Source organism: Hyposmocoma kahamanoa, unplaced genomic scaffold, assembly GCF_003589595.1.
Source record: "Hyposmocoma kahamanoa isolate Upper Pololo Valley unplaced genomic scaffold, ASM358959v1 192, whole genome shotgun sequence".
NCBI lineage: Eukaryota > Metazoa > Arthropoda > Insecta > Lepidoptera > Cosmopterigidae > Hyposmocoma > Hyposmocoma kahamanoa.
The window spans coordinates 1,352,098-1,374,564 of NW_020653719.1; the positions used below are offsets into that span (position 1 = coordinate 1,352,098).

Sequence of the window (22,467 nt, forward strand, 5' to 3'; positions counted from 1 at the left end):
TTCACAAAAAATAATTGAATATCAATTCAATAAAAATTTAATTAATAAATTTATTATTAAGTTATGCCCCTATTATGAAAGCAATTTCCAGTCGTACAACGCAAAGATAAAATTGAAACATACATTGTGAGTTTTGAGTTGTGCTGTCTCGTCTTTTGCATTGTCATCTACGTCGTAGGCATTAGCGATTGGAGTGCTTATTTTGGGTATGGCGTTGGCTCTTGTAAGAATGTCTTCGGGTATCTCGTTGGTATTAGCATCAAGAATACCTATCTCGAGGTTATCTATTTCGTCGACGCTAATACCTAGTTGCGGACATAACTTTTCAACTGTTGACAAAATTAATGCCATTTAATTATTTTATTTCAATGCAATCATAAACAATTAAATAATATATATAAAATAGAAAAATACTTAACTAAAAACAAATTAAATACTTACTTTGATAATTAAGTAGGCCATCCACGTGTCTTAGAAAATCCAGGCTTTCTCTATTATTCGTGTTAGTTAATTTTTTGATGAAACGGGATGCCATCTTTATAACATCGTCGCCTGACATCTGAAATAAAGTAATAAATAGAGTTGAAGGTCTGTTCTTTGGACATTTCACGATCAATTGAACAATTGAAGTAAATATTCATGCGGCGTAGTCTTTTGATCTTAGTCAAAATAAGCGTAATAATAAATAAAAGGCAAGTCGGGTGGGTAGGTGTACTTGGAACCAGTCGTATTTAAAACACAAATCCTCACCTTAATTTCTCAAACTCGTGTCTTATAAAGAGTGATGATGATTAATATTCAGGAGATGGCAAAACTTTTTATTTATTTTAAACTTCTTACCAAGAGTGTTAATTTGGATGCATTACTTTAAGTATAGGTAAAAGCCAGTGTGTGAATATGAAGGAAATGTGATATCAGCCTGCAAGATTTGTATGTACAATGCATTTTTTGCATTGCAGTAATTTTGTGCTTTAAGGTACGAGTTAGAGAAAGTAAGGCGACGAAATGTAATGACACGAGAACGTTTTAAACGTGTAAAAATAAATACCTACTGGTATTTGTTTTTATTTTCAGTTTCCAAAATGAACAATTTAATTACTTTGTAGTTTATCGATTTTTTGGTCGAATAGTACATATTAGAAACTATTTTTTCAAACCCAAATCAAATTTTAAATTATAATATTCAATAATAACGAAAGGATTACCACCTCACCCGTTTAAAAATTTAAAATTTATCTTTTTAGGCCATGGGATATAGATAGATAATAATAATAATAATAACACACAGACTCATAGCCACGCATTACATACACACACATAGATAACCACAAATTACACCCAAACTCACGAGATAAATGAATGTAGGCCATTTAATATTTCTCCCAGCCCGGTAATCGAACCCAAGACCTCTGTGTGGCAGAGCAGCATGGTAACCGTTAGGCGACGAGACAGTCAAATTTTATATTAAATATTAGAAACATCACATACGTTGCTCTGACCCAAATGAAAGTAACAAAAGCACTTGTATTATGGAAGTCAGAAACAACGATGGTACCACACACACCCAGACCCGAATAATATACAAAAGTTAGTATTCCTACATAGACCTGGCCAGGAATCAAACCTGGGACCTCAGAGATGGCGACACCGTGAAAACCGGTATGCAACCCGCTCGACGACAGAGGACATCAAAAAATCGAATTTTTAAAGTTAATTTTAAAATCATCTTTACGGACTTAATATGTCACGATGACGGAAACTGAGCTGAAATGTCTGTTAAAAAAAAATATATACGCGATTTAGATACGAAAAAAATTGTTTAATTTCAAACTTAGTCAGCTATTCTCATAGCTGACTAAGTTCGAAATCGTTAGCTGAGTAAGTTGTAATGGGTAACTTACTGAGTCCGGGCATTCAAGAACCGACGCTAAATGGTTCAGAGCGTTGGAGTAGGCGCCTCTTCTCTCCCTCTCATAGTGGGCATTGCGCGCTTTCCGCTCTTCCTAACGACAAAACAGCATATTTAAATATCATAAATCTAACGGAATAAGGGCCACTTCTAAGCATTATTGCCTCGCCTTAGCGCCTCTTAAAGAGGGTTATATATAATGTACAGGGTAATGTAATCGTTAAGTGCGATTATTCCGTAAATATAAGAGATATGAAAAACCTTTAAACCGATATCGAAAGTTCGTTAGCTAATGAGTAAAACGACATTGATAACTTTTAAAAATTGAATTAGAAACGTACAAAATTTTAACGTTAAAGCTCCTTTACATTTAATATGACATTCGTAGAGAAGGTTTAGTTGACTTTAAGAGGTAATAATAGTTTACAGATAACGTAACTGCTCTAACAGTAGTTTATGTGACTTTGCATAATGAAAAACAGTGAAATTCGAGTGTGGGTTTATTTCATAAAAACGTCACACGAGTGTTTTAATGTCTAATTACGTACAGTTACTTACACTGCTATGAGCTCTCTAGGATGTGTTCAGGAACCGCAAGTTACGACTGACGAAATGGCGGCAAATAAAAACTTTTTTCACGCATGTCACACAACCATAGTTTTTTTTTAAATTTATTAAGGCTTTGGCAAAGCCATCAGCCTAAACATGAAGTTTGTTTCTGTAAATATGGCCACCACAAAAGGATAGGCAATTTGAGGCGGCGTGTTTGGATTGACTCGGGATTCCTTAAAACGGGCCGATACGGATATTCTAGTTCGAAATTCATATAATTTCACTTTTTAATCTTCGATTAAGGCACAATAGCACTATCCTATTCCACTTTAAACTAGATTTCACAAAATAATTGAAAGTCAAAATAAAAACGACACTTTTCCCTCCAAAAGATCCAGAGCGAATCCAACCATAGTTTTTATTTAATTCATAGACAAACTAGAATCAGCCCCAACTATCATATCGTTCGATATCAAGTAACGTGTTCGCTCTATCGCTGAATATCATATTCGTAAAATATCATGTTCGCAAAGCTTGATATTCTCAAGACATCACGTTCACGAAAAATGTTTGCTATTGACATTTATTACAATTCGAATAAAACTTTATCTTGACTCGAAAAATTTTTTGTTTTTCAGAGATGTTCGAAATATGAATGTCATAATAAAATTTGAATAATTTTCATATTATTGCATAATTATCATGAAATGGAATTTGATTATAATTATGCAATAATAACATTTTCACAGATAAGAAATTTGTTCTAATAAAACAGTTTATCTTTATGCTGGTCGTAATTTACGGTTTTTGAACACATCATAGAGGGTTTATGATATGTGTGTAGATAAATAAAATAATCAAACTCTCTTTTAAGTAATTGAATGATTGAAGAGATGAAAAGCACATAATTAAAAATAAAGAAGATAAGACAAAACGAGTATTGAGTAACAAACAAAAAATTACCTGAGTGAGTGGAACCCTGTTTTTTCCTTTAGGTCGTCCTCTTTTCCTTGGAGGGGCATCCTCCGAAAATTCCTAACAAAAGGAATAATTTATTACACTTAAGTAACAGGCACAATAACAGGAAAACGAAACACAATTCAAAAAATCATATTAAATAGAATTATGAACGAATTCATAGCTCACACTCAAAAATCACACACAAATTAATTATTTAAACCTACCGAGTCAGACATTTGGAATCTTTTAGAATCTAACTTATCAGAAAATTTAAAATACTGCAAAATAATTTTAAGAAAAATACACGCCAAATCAAGAAGCACTGGTTAACGTTAATTGCAAGTAGTGCAATGCGGGACATTTTTGAGTGTTGGTCTATTTATGCGTTTGCGCATCCCGCCCCCTGCTACCTGTTCGGAAATTCCCATTGGCGCGAACGAGCTCCAGTAAACGGGTTGTATTATATACCCTTTGTTTCTAATACAATGAGAAAGGTTTGAGGTAGGACAGGTATGTACTTAAAACACTTTCTTATTTTTGCTATGTATTTATTACATTTCCAATTTTTAAAGTTTTAACATAGTATAAGAGCAAGTAGAGCAGCTTCCGTCTGTTCTCGCTGTTCGCGTAAATGCTTGGAGCGTAGGCGTGTCACATTGTCAATTTAGATTATATTACAGGTTGTAAATATGATTTAAAAAAATTAAAGTGTTTATCACAGTATTCTCGTGCTATTTTGAAATAAGCTTTGTTAAATGCAGAACTTGAGTATTAGATAGTATAGACGTGAGTCCCATGGACGTGTATCCATGGGACCCGCGACTCGGGATTTTCCTAGTGCGGGGCTACGATATAAATTTCAAATGGACATGAAATATTGAACAATTTTTAAATTGAGTCACTATTGTTCAAACCATCATATTTTTTGAAGACCGAATTTTATAATAAATGGCACGTGAGACGACCCGAAACTTATGCTACGTGAGACTATACGAATACATACAAACAGCGCTGCTACGTTGATACGGAGTTACTCGGATTATTACATTATATTATGGTTTTAGTAATAATACATGGCAATCGCTAAAACTTTTTATTTTTAAACTGCTGTTTCTTTACATAATTGAACTTCGTAGTGCGTAACGATTCTTACAATTTGAATGAAAATGAATTATTCACATTCGAACATGGAATATGAAGTACAGAATAGAGCTATGTTAATAAGATTTTTCCATCAAAACTGAGGATCGTCCGTTCATTGCTAAAGGGAATGATAACATGTTATCATGGCGTAGTACTAAGACTAGTCTAAGAAAGCTAATGAAAATTGTACTTTGAAAATATGATGTTAATAAATCAAATTAGATTTGAACGTCCTTTAGGATATCTTCAATCTGGATTGAGGGCTTCCTAAAGGAATTAGACTAGGGAATTCTCGCGCATACTCGAGAATCCTCGCGCACTCGCGAGAATTCCGCGGAAGATTTTGGCTCATATCTAGCCATACAATTCACCATAAACTTCATTGAGCTATATACAATATCGTTACAAAAGTTGAGCCATAGTGTAATAAGGCCATATCTGCAAAATTACAGCTTTTCAGAATAAAGTTTTAAAGAATCTACGAACTAAATTAGTCGATAACTTTTAAGAGTTCTAAAATTACATATATAACTAATTTATTACATGTAGTTCGTGTTGGACAAAGAAAGATATAGAAAACTGACTGCCTACCTTTAATAACGGGGAGGCACTTGAAGAAGTTTGTGTTATTTTTATTACTTTCGTGTGATAAAAGCTCTCTTGACATATACGTGAAGAGTGATCATAATCACACGTGGCTTTCCAAGGACATGATGTCATTATCCAAGAAAGTATATATACGCTTCTTGTCATTATTATTTAGAAAGCGTATAGTTAGCTAATTAATAATTTTAATGAACAACCGGACTCGTCATCTTTTCTGTAGGTACGTAAGGTAAGGGCGCGTTCCCACTATGTCGTGACGACAGATTGTCGTGCAGTTTACAGTGTCGTGGCTTGTATATTTAAATGAAGTTGTTCACATATAGCACGACACGCTTAACTGTCATTCACGATTTTTATCGTTACAACGACATACTGTCGTCAAAGTGAGAATAGCTAGAACGACAGTCGTCGCACAATAAAAAAACGTCACGATAAAACGTGACGACAGATTGTCGCAGCTCCTATTGTCGCCACGTTTTATTTCTCGCTGTCCGCACGTATTCTGCTCCCTGCCCTCCCCTCTCGTACCCCGCGCCCTCTGCTCGCTTTGCAGTAGCGTTGGGTCGTAGCCAGAGATGAGCAAGGAGGCTGTCGTGAAACGATAAATTGTCGTCACGATCTTGTGAGAACAGCTAGTCACGACAGTCGTGCAACGATAAAAAGTCGTCCACGACAGATAGTCGTGATATGGGAACAGGCTAGACACGACAGTTGTCCAACGATAATAAAACGTGACGACATAACGGGAACGCGCCCTTAATAGATAGCCTAAGTGATATTATATTTAGTTTACTTATTTTGTACTTACAGCTATTTTTATAGGACCATCCCAATACAATAGTACACCATTTCTATTCACTTAAAAAAAAGTAAAGTGGATCCCTAAAGTGTAAATGGGTTGGCCATATTCAAAGACTTACAGATAGAAGGTGGTCACAGACAATCACGAATTGGTACCCGCTTTATAAGCAAAGAAGACGAGGTAGGCCATCAAAGAGGTGGAGCGATGATATTGGAGAAATAGTAGGAACGCTAAGGCCAAGGCAGAGTCTGTTGGAAGAACTTAGAGGAGGCTTTCACCGCCAAAGGCGGCCATTACACATAACAATACTAAATGTAAATTAAGATAATACTCACCATGCTAATACACAGAATAAGCTGTAAGTAAATACGTAAAATACTGTAACTATTGCATTTAAATTTCAAAGAATAAATAAAGCTATAAATAAAAAATATGTTAAAAGTAATAGCTCTAATGCTTAATTACATGCCCGTAGAAGAATAGAAATGTATGTAGCGTTGCTTTTATGAATTGGCTCTCAATACTATTAAAAATCTGTAGCTATGTAGATAAAAATTGCAATCGTGTTAGATCGAAGGAATTTTTCTTTATAATAATATTTTATCATTTATTTTTCGGACAACATAAATCCATATTACTAATTAATAATACACTTACAAACAACACACATCAAAAGTGTCTAGGGATCAAGTGAATATTTTTGAAATAAAAATTATTTAAGCAATATTTACCAAATCCAGTCTTCCAGGACGACTTCTTACTTTAATGCTTATGTTTTATTTAACCGCTTACCCCTATATTTAATTAAAATAAACTAAAATTGATGTTTTTGCAAATTGTGGGAAAAACTCAAATTAACGGCGTCAATTAAATGACAAAAAAATGGCGAAAATGATGATTTTGCTCATTTTTATTGTAAAGATAAGAAAATTAATAATCTGTATTTCCACCATTAAGCCAGTAGAAATAACTATAATATTATTTTTTGAGATAATAATTTACATAATTAAAATAAATTTATTATTTCCTATTATTGCATGTACTCAATAGGAAATAATAATTTGTGACCAATGTACTCAAATATATCAATAACCCTCATATTAAAATATAGTCAGTTCTGAGAGTTCCGGTATGATGTACAATACAATACAATTGAGAATATCCACATTATTCTTTACGTTACTCGAAGTTTAGGTTATGTAATTCAATTCCGGTGACTGATTATAGCATAGAAAAGTTAAAAACCGCATTAGACAATATCAGTTGTGGTAATGGCAACTGAAAATAACACGAGGTCAGGTACACACAACAATACGGCCCCTTAGTACTTTGTTGACAAAGGGAAAGGGGTTTCCATTGTTGAGCATTAGCTAATAACTTGCCTAATAATGGTCGCCCTAAAGCTCATTAAATAGTTAGTGTTTTATAAAGCGATAATAGCATTAAAGGGAAAAGAAATTTACCGAATAATTTTGCGACATTGATAATTCTTGGAAGCTATAATAAGAGTTGTTTTTGAATTGTGACAGTAAAATCTAATAATACCTACTTACTATAACTCCTCTAAGCTTTAAGGAATAATGTATTTGCGAGGATAAATAAATTAACGTTAGAATTAGATACCTGCTCACCCGACATTGCCTAAAAGCTGTTGATCCTTGGTATGAAGGATTCGTGTACGATAAGCCATTCTGTTATCGGAGATTTCGAAATATCTATTTACATATATTTTAGTGCATATTCTACGTGTATTACGTTAAGAGTATATACATTATTATTATTTTATGATACCAAGTCACGGGACGAACAAGTCGTGTGCCTGGTGGTAAGCCATATGCCAGTCCAGAGCAGTGGCAGTGCCACTCAAACCTTTACATTGCAAAGATTTGAGAGGCACTGCAACTGTGCCCGTCACCTTGAGATATAAGTGACAAGTCCTATGTGCCCGCAATTTCTCCAGTACTATTACCCTTCAAAATCGGAACGCAAAAATGCTAACTTTACTGCTTGGCGGATAAATAGGTAAGGTGGCAGTACTTCCCTGGACGAACTCTTTCTTAAGGTGCTCTACTGCTACTGCAAGTAAAACGCATTATGTTGCATTCGAAAGCGTAAACAAGAAAGAGGTTCTCAGTTCGATTGTGTGTATGTTACGCGATTAGTGATAGGCATTTGTGAACCAATTTTCATGATTCTTTTTCGTTGGAAAGAGGGTAACTCCCTATTAATGTCATTTATATTTTGAAGAAAATATGCCACTTCTAAGGGCGCATTTATACGACACGAATTTCCTCGCGCTCACCCCGCGCGGCCGCCGCCCGGCGACCGTTCAGTTACCACGCCTTCATGTATATTAATGACGAATCTGAATTCTAATTACTGCTTCTATTTAGCCGCCGCGCGGCGTCCGCGGGGTAGATTTCTTCAGAGGAATTTAAATGTTGATGCCTAGTAAATAGAATTCAGATTCGTCATTAGTACATGACGGCGTGGTAACTGAGCGGTCGTCGCGCGGAGGCCGCGCGAAAACTTTCTCCTCGTGTAACTGGGCGCGAATCCTGTTTGCGTACTCAATAAAACTTAGCAAACAGATGTAATTCCAATAAAAAAGCCTATAAGCAAATGTTTGATGTCGTTTTTTTTTATAAAAATGTTATATTTATTGTAGATAGGTTTTTATTATTTGTTATACAACAGACAAATGAGCTTAAGAACATAAACCTAATTGGGTTTTACCGTACATCGTCATATCGTTGCACAAGTCTTAAATAAATACTAGTTGCTATGATATTGTGAGTTGTTTTTCTACTAGGTATATTTTTTATTATAATCGCGATGGTACTTTCAAAAATTTAAACGTGCAATTGAATAAAGAACTTGTCCGCGCAGTGGTGTGCGTGCGTTTAAGCATGAACTACTTAAAGCTACTGAATCAACAAAGGATTGAATTCCTGTGTGTGTAATTTAGTAATAATAATACGTAGTCTTAATACATTATGATGAATTAGGATGACCTGTGTTCAGTGCCAACGATTTTAAAGTACACGTCTGCGATGTCTGTGATGTAGTGGCGTATGGGCGTAGCGTCAATTTTTGCCGTACGAGGTGGGCCATCCCGAAATTCGCTGCCACCTTCAATTTCACATTTACAAAATTAGTTCGTTCGGACAGAACAAAATGAGTTAATTTTATAACTTTAATAATAAAATTAAAAATAACGGTAACAGTAGGACAGGTGATTTCCCAGTCTGGCGAATTGAAGCGATTCTGTGGCATATTAACAACTTATTAAGTGACTTTTCCTCCCCCCGCCTATTAAATTCATAAAGTGACAACGCGTCCATATGAAAAAGAGGTCGTCTTTAAATTCAACTGTATGCCGCTTAAAATTAACAACGATTGAAAGTTGAAAGTATCAAGACTACATTGATGTCAAAAGTAACACCACAGTATGATAAGATACGGTAATAACTACCGCCTATTCGGCGCGACTATGCAATATGTGAGTTTTTATAGTATTATACCTTACAAGTTACGATATTATAGTTGAAATTTCAATTTCGTTGCTACAAAAACAAAGCTGCCTATAATACTTCGGTCGGAGCGTATAGGGCTGTTTCATTATTATTTTAGTTATACGTAGGCTGTAAACATAATTATAAAAAATTTTGGTGTTCATAACAGTATTCTCGTGCTATATTGAAATAACCTTCGTTAAATGCAGTACTTACAATTGATATTTTTATATCAGGATCGCGGATCAGTATTTCGATTACGGGAGGGTTTCTGAAATAGAAATGAAATACTGAATAATTCTAGGCACTCTTGTTCAAAGAACCATAAAAAACAATGAATATACATTTTTTTTTTACTTTTGACGTTATTTTTTAAGCACCGATTGAATGCTTAAATTCCATATACATATAAGAATGGCGCGTGTGACTACCCCCGCCTAGCAACGCGAGTGCACAGCGAGATTACGCGAATGTGTGCGTCCGTATACGGCGCTCAGCGGGCGTGCATACATGCTGCTACGTTTATATGCAATTACACTACTTGTATTATCATCCTACAGTAACACTAGTATATAATGGTACCATTTCGGAATAGGTTGAATTTATTGCTACAAATCTCCTTTAAGTATTATACTTAGTTCTTTTTTAATTAGAAAAAAGTTAACAAAGAAGCAGTGATGGGAAACCATTTTCTTCAGCCAATAAATTACAGCAAAGGAAAACGTAGTGAGATGACAAATGATATTTACAAATGACACCCTCTAATATGTTATTATTTTACGAGTATAAAAATCTCAGCACAAATAACTAAAAAACCGACCTCAAAAGTCATTCATCCCCTGGTTTGCCACCCTTAGAGGTGGAATATTTTCTTCAAATTTAAATGGAACCACTTCTGAGATATCCTCTTTCCAAAACAAAAATGAATCATCAAAATCGCTTCACAAATGGCCGGAGTACACACGTACACAGTCTTACTTTAAAAGCAAACAGAATTGAGAACCTCTCCCTTTTTTTAAAGTCGGTTAAAAAGTGTCTATTCATGTTTGGAAGCTGTTTATTTAAATTTTTATTAATGCAGTTGCTCTAAGCGTGGTATTTTTCGTACTACAAATCGTGCCGAAAGTTGTATTTGTCGCACTAGTGCTTTTTACTTTTCCATTTTTTTAATTTACTGTTGTTTCAAGTCTTAAACATAGAACTAAAGAGGTTGTATATTTATTTATATTTATGTGCTTTGTGACGTAACTCATTCGTCATTAAAACTTATATTTACTTACAAACATCATAATTGTTTAAATTGCATAGGTGTTTTATAAACATTGGGTTACCGGCAACAGTTGCCATTGTACTCTGAATTTTTATCAGACAAAGAAATAAAATCAGTTTTTTTTATTTTGTTTTATTTTACTTTCAATGTAGTAATGTACAATTCGCAAATGTATTAAAAAACGTCGTTTGATACAAGTGCGGAATTGTCATTTTCACTTGTCTCGAGATACCTGGAGTCGTGAATAATGACTAACTTTCCGCACTTGTATTAAAAATAACTATTATAGTGCAAGTTTTTGAAATAAACAAAGATAATTTTTCATTTAATTTATAACAGTAAGTGCTACGATTAAAAAAAAGTAATAATTACGTAAAGGTAATAAATATTTTTGAGATTTTTGTATTACGTTATTTATTAAATTACTTAGCTTGCAAAATGACTGAATAAAATGGCGCCTGATAAAAGATCCAAAATTTTCTTTTGTATAACGCTAAAAAAACAAAGTACGACCATATCTCAGAACAACAAACTATTGTAAATAATGTTATAAACTATAATTATAGCAAGAAAACTGTAATGGAAAATTTATACATCCCGTATAGGTATGTTTTCTTCCTGCCATGAATCTAGTTGATGGTGGGTGTAAAAACGTTTGTAGGGGTTGTTTCTCCGATCGTTCCAGGTTCGTTAAAGGCACGCTTGCGACACCGATAGTGGGTATACATTTCAAGTAATAAGAGGAAGGGATTTTACTATATATTTATACCATATTTTAAGTCGTACTGTACACGGATCTAATCGAAAAACCCAAGTTCCAGTGCTAAGGAACTTTTATATATTTAAGTATATCTTCAAAATTTAATGAATATTTTCGGGAAAAGCAGATGGGCTCAAAGTTGAGAAATTTATAAATCTGACCTAGATTTTGATTAAGCAAAGATAGCGAGTTTTTTCTCGACTTTGCCCAAATTTTTTTCAAAGTTTGGAGAATTGCCTAATTTTTTTCGAATTTAGAAAACAGACGATCTTGGTAGCTCAACGGTTTGCAATGTGGTCACTGGATGCGGAGAACCTGGGTTCGATTCCCGGTAAGACCAATTTGAGAAATGAACGTTTTCTAAATTGGTACTGTATCTGAGTGTTCCGGTTATTGCCATGGAGTGAATTTCATTCCTCTGGTATTCATAGTACAGGTGGTTGGTGTTGTTATCTGGCAAATTATTATTATTAAAAAACGAACTTTGCCTAAATTTAACAATTAAATTAAATTTTGTGTTTACTTAGTCATTTTATTTAACTAAGATAAATTCTTGCTTAAACTTAGGCCAAGTTTGTTTCGTAAATACTAAAAATTTGTTTATCTCACATCTTTGCTTAGTTAAAGTTTTTAGTGCAAGCTTTTGTCGTGAATCTGATTAGATATTTAATAAAATTAAATTAAAATAAAATATAAAAAAACAACTTACGATGTTAATCGCCACAACCATTTTTAATATATTTCTGAAGCTTTATTCCGTTCACGAATTCCACTTTTTATGTCTATTTTAATCAAATTACTTTCCTTGTCGTTGTTATGATTTTATGTAATATTAAAATAAACACTCGAGTCTATGTCTTGCGCCGCGTAAGCTAGGTTTGCTCAGTCGCTAGCAACGTCGCTAACAAGCGCTCTGGCATCATACCTACCCGCATTTTTATTTTTGCTAGAACATATGAACATTATACCGTTATACATTCGTTATATTTTTACCTAACTAAGCGCAACAAAAAAAGGACTACAGACGGCTTTTCATATTCATAAATGCAAGAAATAAGTAACGAGTGAAGAATCGGGTCCCAAGTCTGCTAATTTTCCTTACCTATTTCTGCCGCCAAGCAGCAACGTCAGCATTACTGCGTTCCGGTTTCGAAGAGTAAGGGTGCTGGTAAAATTACAGGCATATGGGACTTGTCAACTTATGTGTCAGAATGAAGGGCGCACTGGCAGTGCCGCACAGATCCTTGTGCTCTTAAAGCTCTGAGTGGCACTGGCGCACACAGGCGCACGATATTTGTTCGTCCCGTTCCCTAATATTATTAAAATAATAACGCACACACACACTCAACATAGCCCCGCACTAGGGAAACCCTGTGTCGCGGGTGCCATGGACACACATAGACAACCACAAATTACACCCAAACTCACGAGAGAAATAAATGTAAGCCATACAAACATTTCACCCGGCCCGGGAATCGAACCTGGGACCTCTGCGTGGCAGTGCGGCATGGTAACCGTTCGGCCACGGAGGCAGTTAAAAAAACTATCTACGTAAAAAAAAACTTCCGCTTGGATATTTTTGACTCAAGATTCAGAATATTTAAAGAAGTAGAACTCTTAATTACTTAACACTCACATAGGCATTCACCCAAACCCATTTCGTTTTTGTAATTAGTAAATTAGTGAGTATATTAATAAGTAAGGAAATTATTAGCCAATTGTGAACAGTAGATCTTTCTTGTTACTTTATAATGATGTGTCAACATAAGTAGGGTTCAAAAAAGTGCAGAACTTATATTATACTTAACTCTTATCAATGTAATTCGATTGTATCTGTTTTGTTACCCATATAATATATAAGTAAATAAACTGCATTGGGTTATTTTACAGGATTTATCACGGAGAGCGTGCAATTGGATTACACGATTTAATTCCCCCTTCCCCTTTTCATCAACGGGGGACTACACGTAGGCTTGGATTCCACCCCTATGTTGTGGATATTCCACAGATTCGGACTAAGCGTTACTTTTTTTTTTTCGTTGGCTATGGAGTGGAATTCCCTGCCTGCAGACTTGTTACCTGAACGTTGCAGCTTGGACCTTTTTAAGGCGAGAGTGAATAGGCATTATTTAGTGTGCGACGTTGGAAGACCTCATCACTTTCCATCAGGCGCGATGGAAGTCAAATGCGCACTTACATTTGAATTGAAAAATCTGTTACCAGGTTCAAAAAAACAATAGAAAGAAATAAAGAAAATAATATTTATTCAGTAAAAGAGTTACAGCACAGTACTTAATAATAACACTTTTTATGATTTAATAATAATAATAATAATATATTGTTCCTATTTATTGGACTAAAAAGCCATCAACCAATAAATACAATAAACTTTCGAGAATATATGGAAAAGGCTGTTGCTTGTACAGTCGTTGACTAAAATAGATTTCTCTGAGCTGTAACCAGTAACGACCGACAATAAGCAAGTGCAAATTGCTTATAACCTGTCTTTTTGAAGATGGAGTAAAATGACAGTTCATTGCTCAAAAGTGTTGCCCGCTTGGAGCAGTAACCTGATAAATATTCTATCGACTGAATATTGGTCGCTCTTATGTAATAAATAGCCGAACTTGTTACATTTGAAGCATCATCGGTGCATATGTCCACAGGAACAGGTACATTTGAATTGTCAATTTTTGTAAGTTCATACTTACATACACTGCGTTTAGAACTATGACTTTTAAAAATACAAAGAGGAGACATGTTTTAAAGTTTTTAATTTTAATTCTATATAGATAATCAAATTCGCCTGTTCTTTTTAAAATGTATATGAGTAAAAATTTATTTCGTACCTTCGTACAAATTTATTACTAGTGAGTAATTAAAATGGTCTGGTTAAATTACAAGCACATGGAACTTGTCAATTTATGTCTCAGGGTGGCGTTCGCAGTGGAAGTGCCCCTTAGATCTTTGCGATTTGGTGTTCTGAGTGGCACTCTAATTGTTATGGACAGGCGTGTCGCTTACTACCAGGCGCACGACTTGTTCGTCCCGTCACCTGGTATTATAACAAAAAAGTAGGGCAACTGTCAAAATAAGATTAAAGAAGAAAATAATGCAGTAGTCATTAGAAAGTCGTAATATTTACAAATCTGATATTTTTGGTAAAATTTTTACTTTCTGTCAAAATCTATCGTTAAACTGTCGGCAACAACTACATGCCTATTTAAAATTTTATGATAATTTGTAACCTTGCAAATGTTATGTTACTCCGTCTTCCAAAAAGACAGACGTACGAGTGAGAGTGGTATCTTATTATGTTATATTCCGAGTGCGGATTTGTGAAATACATAATACATAAAACTTATTAATAAATAATTAGACTAAGTGACTTAAATACATTATGTAACAAAAATCATATAATAGTGTTCGCTGTGCTTTTAAGGAATACGTCATCCACTCAGCTTATTGTCGTTCCACTGAAAGTGCTACGAAGTTGGTTTTCAATAGACCCGATAACAGCATACAGTATTTTACTAAATAGGTATATTCGAGTGCAATGAATTTGTAAACGTTCACATATTTTCGATGATGTGTAAATATAAGATATTACAAACATAAGTACCTCGTGTTGTGTTCAAAAATATGTGATCAAAAAGGTACTTATACTTTTATTTCAGAGAATAGTAAACAAACTACAATCAGTGAAAAATATACACTCCTGGTGTCTTTTTAACTGACTTCATAAAAAGGAGAAGTTTCTCAATTCGATTTTCTTTTTTGTTTATTTTTTATTTTTGTGTTTGTGTTACGCGATTACTCCGACACTTGTGAGCTGATTGCGATGATTCTTTATTGTGGGAAAGTCGTCTCATTCAAATTTAAAGAAAATACTACCTCTAAGGGTGACAAATTGGGCAATGAACCCGGTTCATTGGATTTCACCCACTTTCCGCTAACCGATTTCAATAAAACTTGGCAAATAGATTTTTTTTACAATGCCAAGCGACGGAACGAACAATTCGTGCTTGCCACCAGGCGGTAATAAGCGACACGCTATCATAACAATTGCTGTGTCACTTAGAGCTTTTAATCGTAAAGGTCTGAGGGGCACTGCTACTGCGCTCGTCATCCTGAGACACAAGTTGACAAGTCCCATGTGCCTGTAATTTCACCAGCACCCTCAATCCTTTAGAACCGGAACGCAGTAATGCTAACATTACTGCTTAGCGGTAGAAATAGATAAGATGGCAGTACTTTCCTGGGCGAACTCTTGCACAAGGAGCTCTACTGCCACTATAATAATTGATGTAATTCCACAAATTATGAGGTCGTTTTTTTTTTATAAAAAAGTTGTAATAATATTAGTATATTCATACTTTCGTAAATATTTGTACTATGCATTTTCATTAAAATGTATACAATTTAGTTAGGATTGTGATTTAACAGAATTAAATAACCATTTTTAAAACTACGGAATTTCACAGATTCTATTTTCAAATTTTCAAAGTTTAGTTGCAATATAGAAGTATAGTGTGTACTTACATATACAAGCGCCAGCTGTTTATTTTTTGTGTGTATTTTGCTAACTCGGGCGGCAAAAACATCAATTTTATTTAGTTAAACTAACCTCAAATAATTACCAAGTCATGCGCAATTATTTCAATATTACTCATTTAGGTATAACCCATAAAAGTATATACAGCCATACACGATATGGCATGCGTCTCGTTACTCAATATATCAATTTCACTGTACCAATGCACTAATGTCAAAGCCGTGGCTATCTAACCACGCCAATAAAGTCGAATATTCATCATAGTTCCTTCTGAGACAGTCTTCACTAATGTTTGTCAAAGCTTCCAGGATAGATGTGATGAATTTTGAAAGAATATCAGATTGATTTGTTACCTGGAACAAGATAATTCAAATTTCACACAATAAGCAGCATTTTACTCAACTTTTTTAATCCCCGACTCGAAAATAGGGGAGTTATGAATTTGAAGTCTTAGTTTGTGTATCTGTTCGTGGCGTCGTAGCTCTCAAACAGAAGGACTAATCTCAAGGCGGCCTTTTTATTATATTATTTGTTTAACTATTATTTTATTCATCATCAGAAATACCTTTATTGAAAAGTATCGAAATTAAAACATAATGTATTTTTTAAAGTTTTAGGATAAAACTAAAACGGTTCACAATTAAAAATGTAACATCTTAACATAAATGAAATGAAAATTATAAAAATAAACACGAAATTTTCAAGAACGCAAAATTTAACTCTAACAAACCTGAATTAATACGAATTAAAACAAATACATAATAACAATAATAACAAAATATATATTTGTTCTTTCACAAAAAACACGAAATATAAATACAGGTTGATTGATAATGGTGCTGCGATCCGGATTAAGAATATTCGCGCAAGGAGTTACTTTTGATTCCTACACTAGGCATAGTCTGTCCTGTAGGCGTGGATGCCTGTAGGCAACCAAATTTACAGATAATTAAATTACGTAAGGCAAAATTGTCTGTAGAAACAATGAGTATACAAAATAAAGGAAAACAAAGACAGCTGGCAAATTTTTTACTTTCGAATTCGATCTAAAATAAAAAATTACCTTCGCAACTGTGACAATGTCATTGAAAAAAATTACATGCCAGGTTACTCACTTATAGTTACAGGTAGACACTTACCATATAAGTAATCACCGCGGCCATGACGTCATTGTTAAAGTACATCATTTCGCATCGTCGCAGGAGGCCCCTGACGTCATCAAGGAATGTGCCCATGGCAGCTCCGTCTCCCGGGGAGAGTTGTATCTTAAATGGAACTCCAGTTGAACATGCACCCAGGATATCACATACTTCTGCCCATAGCTCCGTGCCACCATCTATAAAAAAAATCTACATAGAAACAGACTAGAGTGAAGAGTCTTGAAGGCAACATTGAAAAACTGTAATCGTTTTTCGATGAAAGATAGATATATAATTTTGTAGACTTCTATGCATATAAGTTTCGAAGCAGTAGAGCTCCTTGTGAAGGACTACGTCCAGGGTAGTACTGCCACCTTACCTATTTCTGCCGCCAAGCACTTATATTAGCATTACTGTGTTCTGGTTTTGAAGGGTAAGGGTGCTGGTGAAATTACAGGACGTGGGCGCAGTGGTATTGCCCCTCTGATCTTTACAATTTATAGCTCTGAGTGGCACTGTAACAGTTGTCGACAGGCATGTAGCTTACTGCTAGACTTTAGTTCGTCCCGTCACTTGATGTTATAAAAATAAAAAAGTTACGACTAGATATATACTTATATATGTAATTTATTCGAGTTGATTATATTATCATTAATTACAAGTTCCTCATCACGATATGAGGTCATTTTATTTTCCCAAAATCCCCAGTAGTGTAACCGTTCCTAAATGGGGAAAATAAAATAAATAAATAATAAAATTATTTCACCCCACAAATTATGGCTACAAAATTTTTGTCACAATAAATCAGGTTTTATTAAGGGTAAAATCTGCAGGAGACTGGAATCCAAAGTAGATCAAGAGGTCTGAATCTAAGATTCTCGGTTCTCCTTGCACTATTACGTTTACACCAAATTTGACAGAGATGTTAATATAAATATTTTAAGCTATATTATAAAGAGGCAACAAAGTACAAGCGTTTAGAAAACTTAAAAAGAAGTTGGGTATTCATGTATGTTTTTTATAATACTTAGTGACGGGAAAAACAAGTTGTGCGCCTAGTGGTAAGCGACCTGTCCATAGCAGTGCCACTCAGAGCTTTAAATCACAAAGATCCGAGGGGCACTGCCACTGCGCTCGAAATCCGAGATATAAGTTGACAAGTCCCATGTGCCTGTAATATCACCAGCACTCCTTACCCTTCGAAACCAGAAGCCAGTAATGCTCACATTAGATACTGCTTGGCGGCAGAAATAGGTAAGGTGGCAGTACTTCCCTGGACGAACTCTTTCACAAGAAGCTCTACTGCTACTACAAGTGTGGGAGAGTGTATGAGAAAACTCATGTATTTTCAGAACTCCACCTTAAAATAAATTTTTTGTCTATATAAGTAATTGAAATATAAAATAAAAAGGACTCATATCGCAGTAAGAAACCTGTAATTAGTTATAATCATTTTGTGAATAACCACAAACTTGCAACTTATTCAAAGTTGATAACTTATTGGTAATCAATAAGTTGCTTTCATCGTTTCTGCGTTCTAAACTTACGTACGTATTAAGGAAATCTGTTATTAAGTTAAAATAAACATTATACATCGTAACTGAAAGAAACAATTTTTCGGGATCTCTCATTGCGTCTATTTATATATAACAAACCCAGCGTTTTAGGCTCTTTAAACGTTACATTTTCACGGCTATCTGAATTCGAAACGTTGGTTTGATTAAAAAAAAGTAAACAAGGATGCAGATTCGAAGAAATACTTTTATTTCCAATGAATAGTAAGCTCGAAAAACTAACAACATGATACATCTCGTAAATTGTTATACTAAAGGAAACGTGTTATTTTATCAAAGGAAAAGAAAAAGTGTCGCATATTAGATGACATATATTCTTTTAAGCGCTATTTTGTCTCCATAAGAGACCTTGTAAAGGATAGAAAACAAACCCATAAAAAAGCGTTAAGGCGAGGTATTTCAACGCGAGTCTACATTTGAGTAGGTGAGGTGTGGGGGCTGCCCCTCGCATCCCGCAACCCGAGTGTTGAAAATTAATATGAATAAAATAAAAGCAGGCGGATGAAATTTGACACGGATTCGACATCGACAAGCGCACGATGGCGACCGACGGCACCGGCAGACGGACGGCGTTTATAAACCGCATTTTTTATTTATAGCATTTAGCAGTTTCTCTGTAGTATTTAAAGAGAAATATCTCCATTTAAAAATTATGTGCGAAGTTGGATATTTTATTCTTAAATAATTCGTTTTACACTTTTACTTTAGCCGGTTTTCAGGATTTTATGTATCCAGGGAAGTATATCGAGTAACAGATTAACACATTCTTTAGACAATATCCTTAGGTGTATCGTATATTTTTTCTAAGACAGTTATTAAATAGTAAATTCTTAAACCATTTGGTTAGCAAAACAGATTTTTCCGCTTCTCCTGGTGACTCGCCTTAAGTGCGAGTAAAACTTACGCACCAACTTTCCCCACATTAATAAGAAAAATAGTTTATTCGCAAGTGTATAGTTTAGGGAACGTACCAACTCTCGGTGCGTAACGGAAGTACTGATTTTTTTCATTTGCAAAACACGTCAAATACAAAAAACTATTTGTTTTTTCTATTTTTCTAATTTTTACTTATTTAAGAATTTTCGAATTGATAAGGGTGATATCGTTTTGTACATTAAAAAAAATGGATTGACTGAAGACCCTTTTTCTTTAAAACTACATTTCCATAATTACTTATAATAATGACAGATGTGGGCAACCGATCTTTTTTTATAATGCTAAGTACCGGGACGAACTAGTCGTGCACCTGATGGTAAGCTACACGCCTGTCCATAACAATTGCAGTGCCACTCAGAGCTTTAAATGGCAAAGATCTGAGTCACACTGAGACATAAATTGACATGCCTGTAATTTCACCAGTACCCTACCCTTCAAAACCAGAACACAGTAACGCTGACATTACTGCTTGTTGGCAGAAATAGGTAAGGTGACAGTTTTCCCTGGACGGACTCTTTCACAAGGAGCTCTACTCCTACTTAAAAAAGTACCTACCTTGAAATTACCTAATTTCAAGTCAACAGCAATATTCGTTTCTGTGAAAAACAGCCGTGATATGGAGAGGAATGCCAAAGTCTCACCACAAGGGTTTTTTGGAATGTTCGGAAGCTCAAAAAAAGTAATTAATTTATATAATCTTTCTACCTGTCCCCGGTGTATTTGTTTTGTTTGAGCTTGTCGTGTCGGCTTAAAGAACACTTGTGAAAGATAAACAAAGCCTTTCTAAAAAGGAACAAATGACAAAATAAAACTAGGTGGCACACTTTTGGAGAAATGGACAGTGAGTTTATGAGAGTAATAAATTTCTAATAATACCGTTCTTTTGTTTTGTTTTACGGTTGGGCATTTTACACTTGTGCTTGATTTTCCGCAATATAACGATTGCTACCTGCTGTTCTTGGTAAAAAATTACGATTAGAGGTTGAGTTAAAAGAATGTGAGATGTTTGAAGCAACACAAATCGCTGCACTTCCGTTAAAAGTACATACTCGTGTTCAGACTCGTACACGCATTACATAACAGTGAAGTTAGTTTTAATACTAAATAGTCACAATTATTTCATTGTTTTTGTTTGTCATATTTCATGCTTAATATTTTTCGCATTTAATTATACTTTCTTATACCATATCACAAAGGCGCTTTTTTTAGTTCTGAACCAAATGTATTGTCTGTAGCACTCGCTACTGAATTGCAAAATTTGTTTTGTACACAGAACTATAACGAGTTTCAAAAGAACGTCGTATTTTTGCTGATTCAAAGAGTGTCCTTAAACACGTCATTCAAATAATTTTATTAAATAATATCTCAAAGTGTTACATAAGAGGTAGGTACAAATGCGTAACCATTTGAAAGAAAGGAACTACTTAAAAACATAGTAAAACATCAAAAAATATGACGCTACTCAAACGCTTTACTGTCTTCTGATTGTTTAAACTATAAGCGGTACTTGGCTAATCACGTACCTACACTTACTCCTATTCTATCTCATTGGTTTTTTTTGTTTGGTAGGGTATGTTTAGTTTTCAGTGGAGTTATTGTTGTGGATTGCTAACAAAATATTGGTTGTGTTTAATTATTTTAACGAACTCTTAGAAAAGTATTGTATGCAATCGTTACGTAATTATGTCTTTAAATCTCGTACCTATTACTTAAGCCACTCAGCAAAGCGCCGTGGCCTAAACACGGTACTTGACTTTAAGAACCCTCAGCGATCAGTTACACGAGGCGAAAGTTTTCGCGCGGCCGCCACGCGGCGACCACCCAATTACCACGTCTTCATGTATTCTATTTAAGCTAAAACGTAAAAGCTAAATAAATGAAATTCGTGTCGAATAAATGCATCCTCATTATGCAACGATTGCATAAAAACCATAGTTTGAGATATCATTTTATACCTACTAACCATTATTATATATTACAATTTTCACTTTTATTTAAGTGAGAATTATTACTGTAGTTACTTACATTTTTATTAAATAAGGTATGCGCACATGCCTTCACTACTACACGCTGTCTATTATGCTATTATTTATTTGTTAAATAATTATTTATATACTTAAGTCTTCGGCTGCTCCAGGGTGAAACCTAGTAACGAACAAATATTTTTTAGCGGAATACTACTCTCACAGTAAGTATCTAGATCTATCCACCTAATGGTCACAGCAGCTTTAAAATTCTACAATTCATCAGAGATTTCGAAACTTTAAAATCATAGTAAGGCACGCTTAAGTTTCATTCCTGAGCAGCCAAAGAAACAATTCAAAACATAGCAGGTGTACTTGCAAGATTTTAAAATAGTTAAAGTGTTTTACTAGGTATTTGAAATGGTAACTAACTTAACTGATACTGAAAATCTTAGTCTTTTTATTAATTTAATTAGTGAAACAAAATCAAATTTTATTCCAAATTTTCTAATGCTATGACTAAACCAAATACCTAGCAAATGCTTATACTGTGTTTTGATTCTGGCTACTACACTAACTTATAAATTTATGTATAAATATTTAAGTTAGTAAAGGTACAAAATAAACGTTGTGATCATTTTTGTGACATCAATATATTCGTTGATTGATACCTTACCTAATTATTACTTTTTTACATTAAACTTTAAAAGTGACCTTGACTCGCCTGTAAAATGTTGTCTAAAGCACTTACTAGGTTTTGTTATGGGGCTGTCATATTTATT

At 34.4% G+C, this 22,467-nt stretch overlaps 1 protein-coding gene across 1 annotated transcript in view; it reads right to left on the reverse strand.

Moving 5' to 3' along the window:
• Positions 1-12,241, reverse strand: part of LOC113226582 — a 15,025-nt gene extending 2,784 nt beyond the window's left edge. Inside the window, exons 1-6 of the mRNA XM_026459276.1 lie at positions 12,227-12,241; positions 9,704-9,758; positions 3,425-3,496; positions 1,902-2,003; positions 442-559; positions 124-329 (exon numbers count right to left, since the gene is read on the reverse strand). Coding sequence (XP_026315061.1) covers positions 124-329; positions 442-559 — 324 coding nt within the window. The 5' untranslated portion in view covers positions 1,902-2,003; positions 3,425-3,496; positions 9,704-9,758; positions 12,227-12,241. The remainder of the gene's footprint in view (positions 1-123; positions 330-441; positions 560-1,901; positions 2,004-3,424; positions 3,497-9,703; positions 9,759-12,226) is intronic.
• Between the last annotated feature and the right edge of the window lie 10,226 nt (positions 12,242-22,467).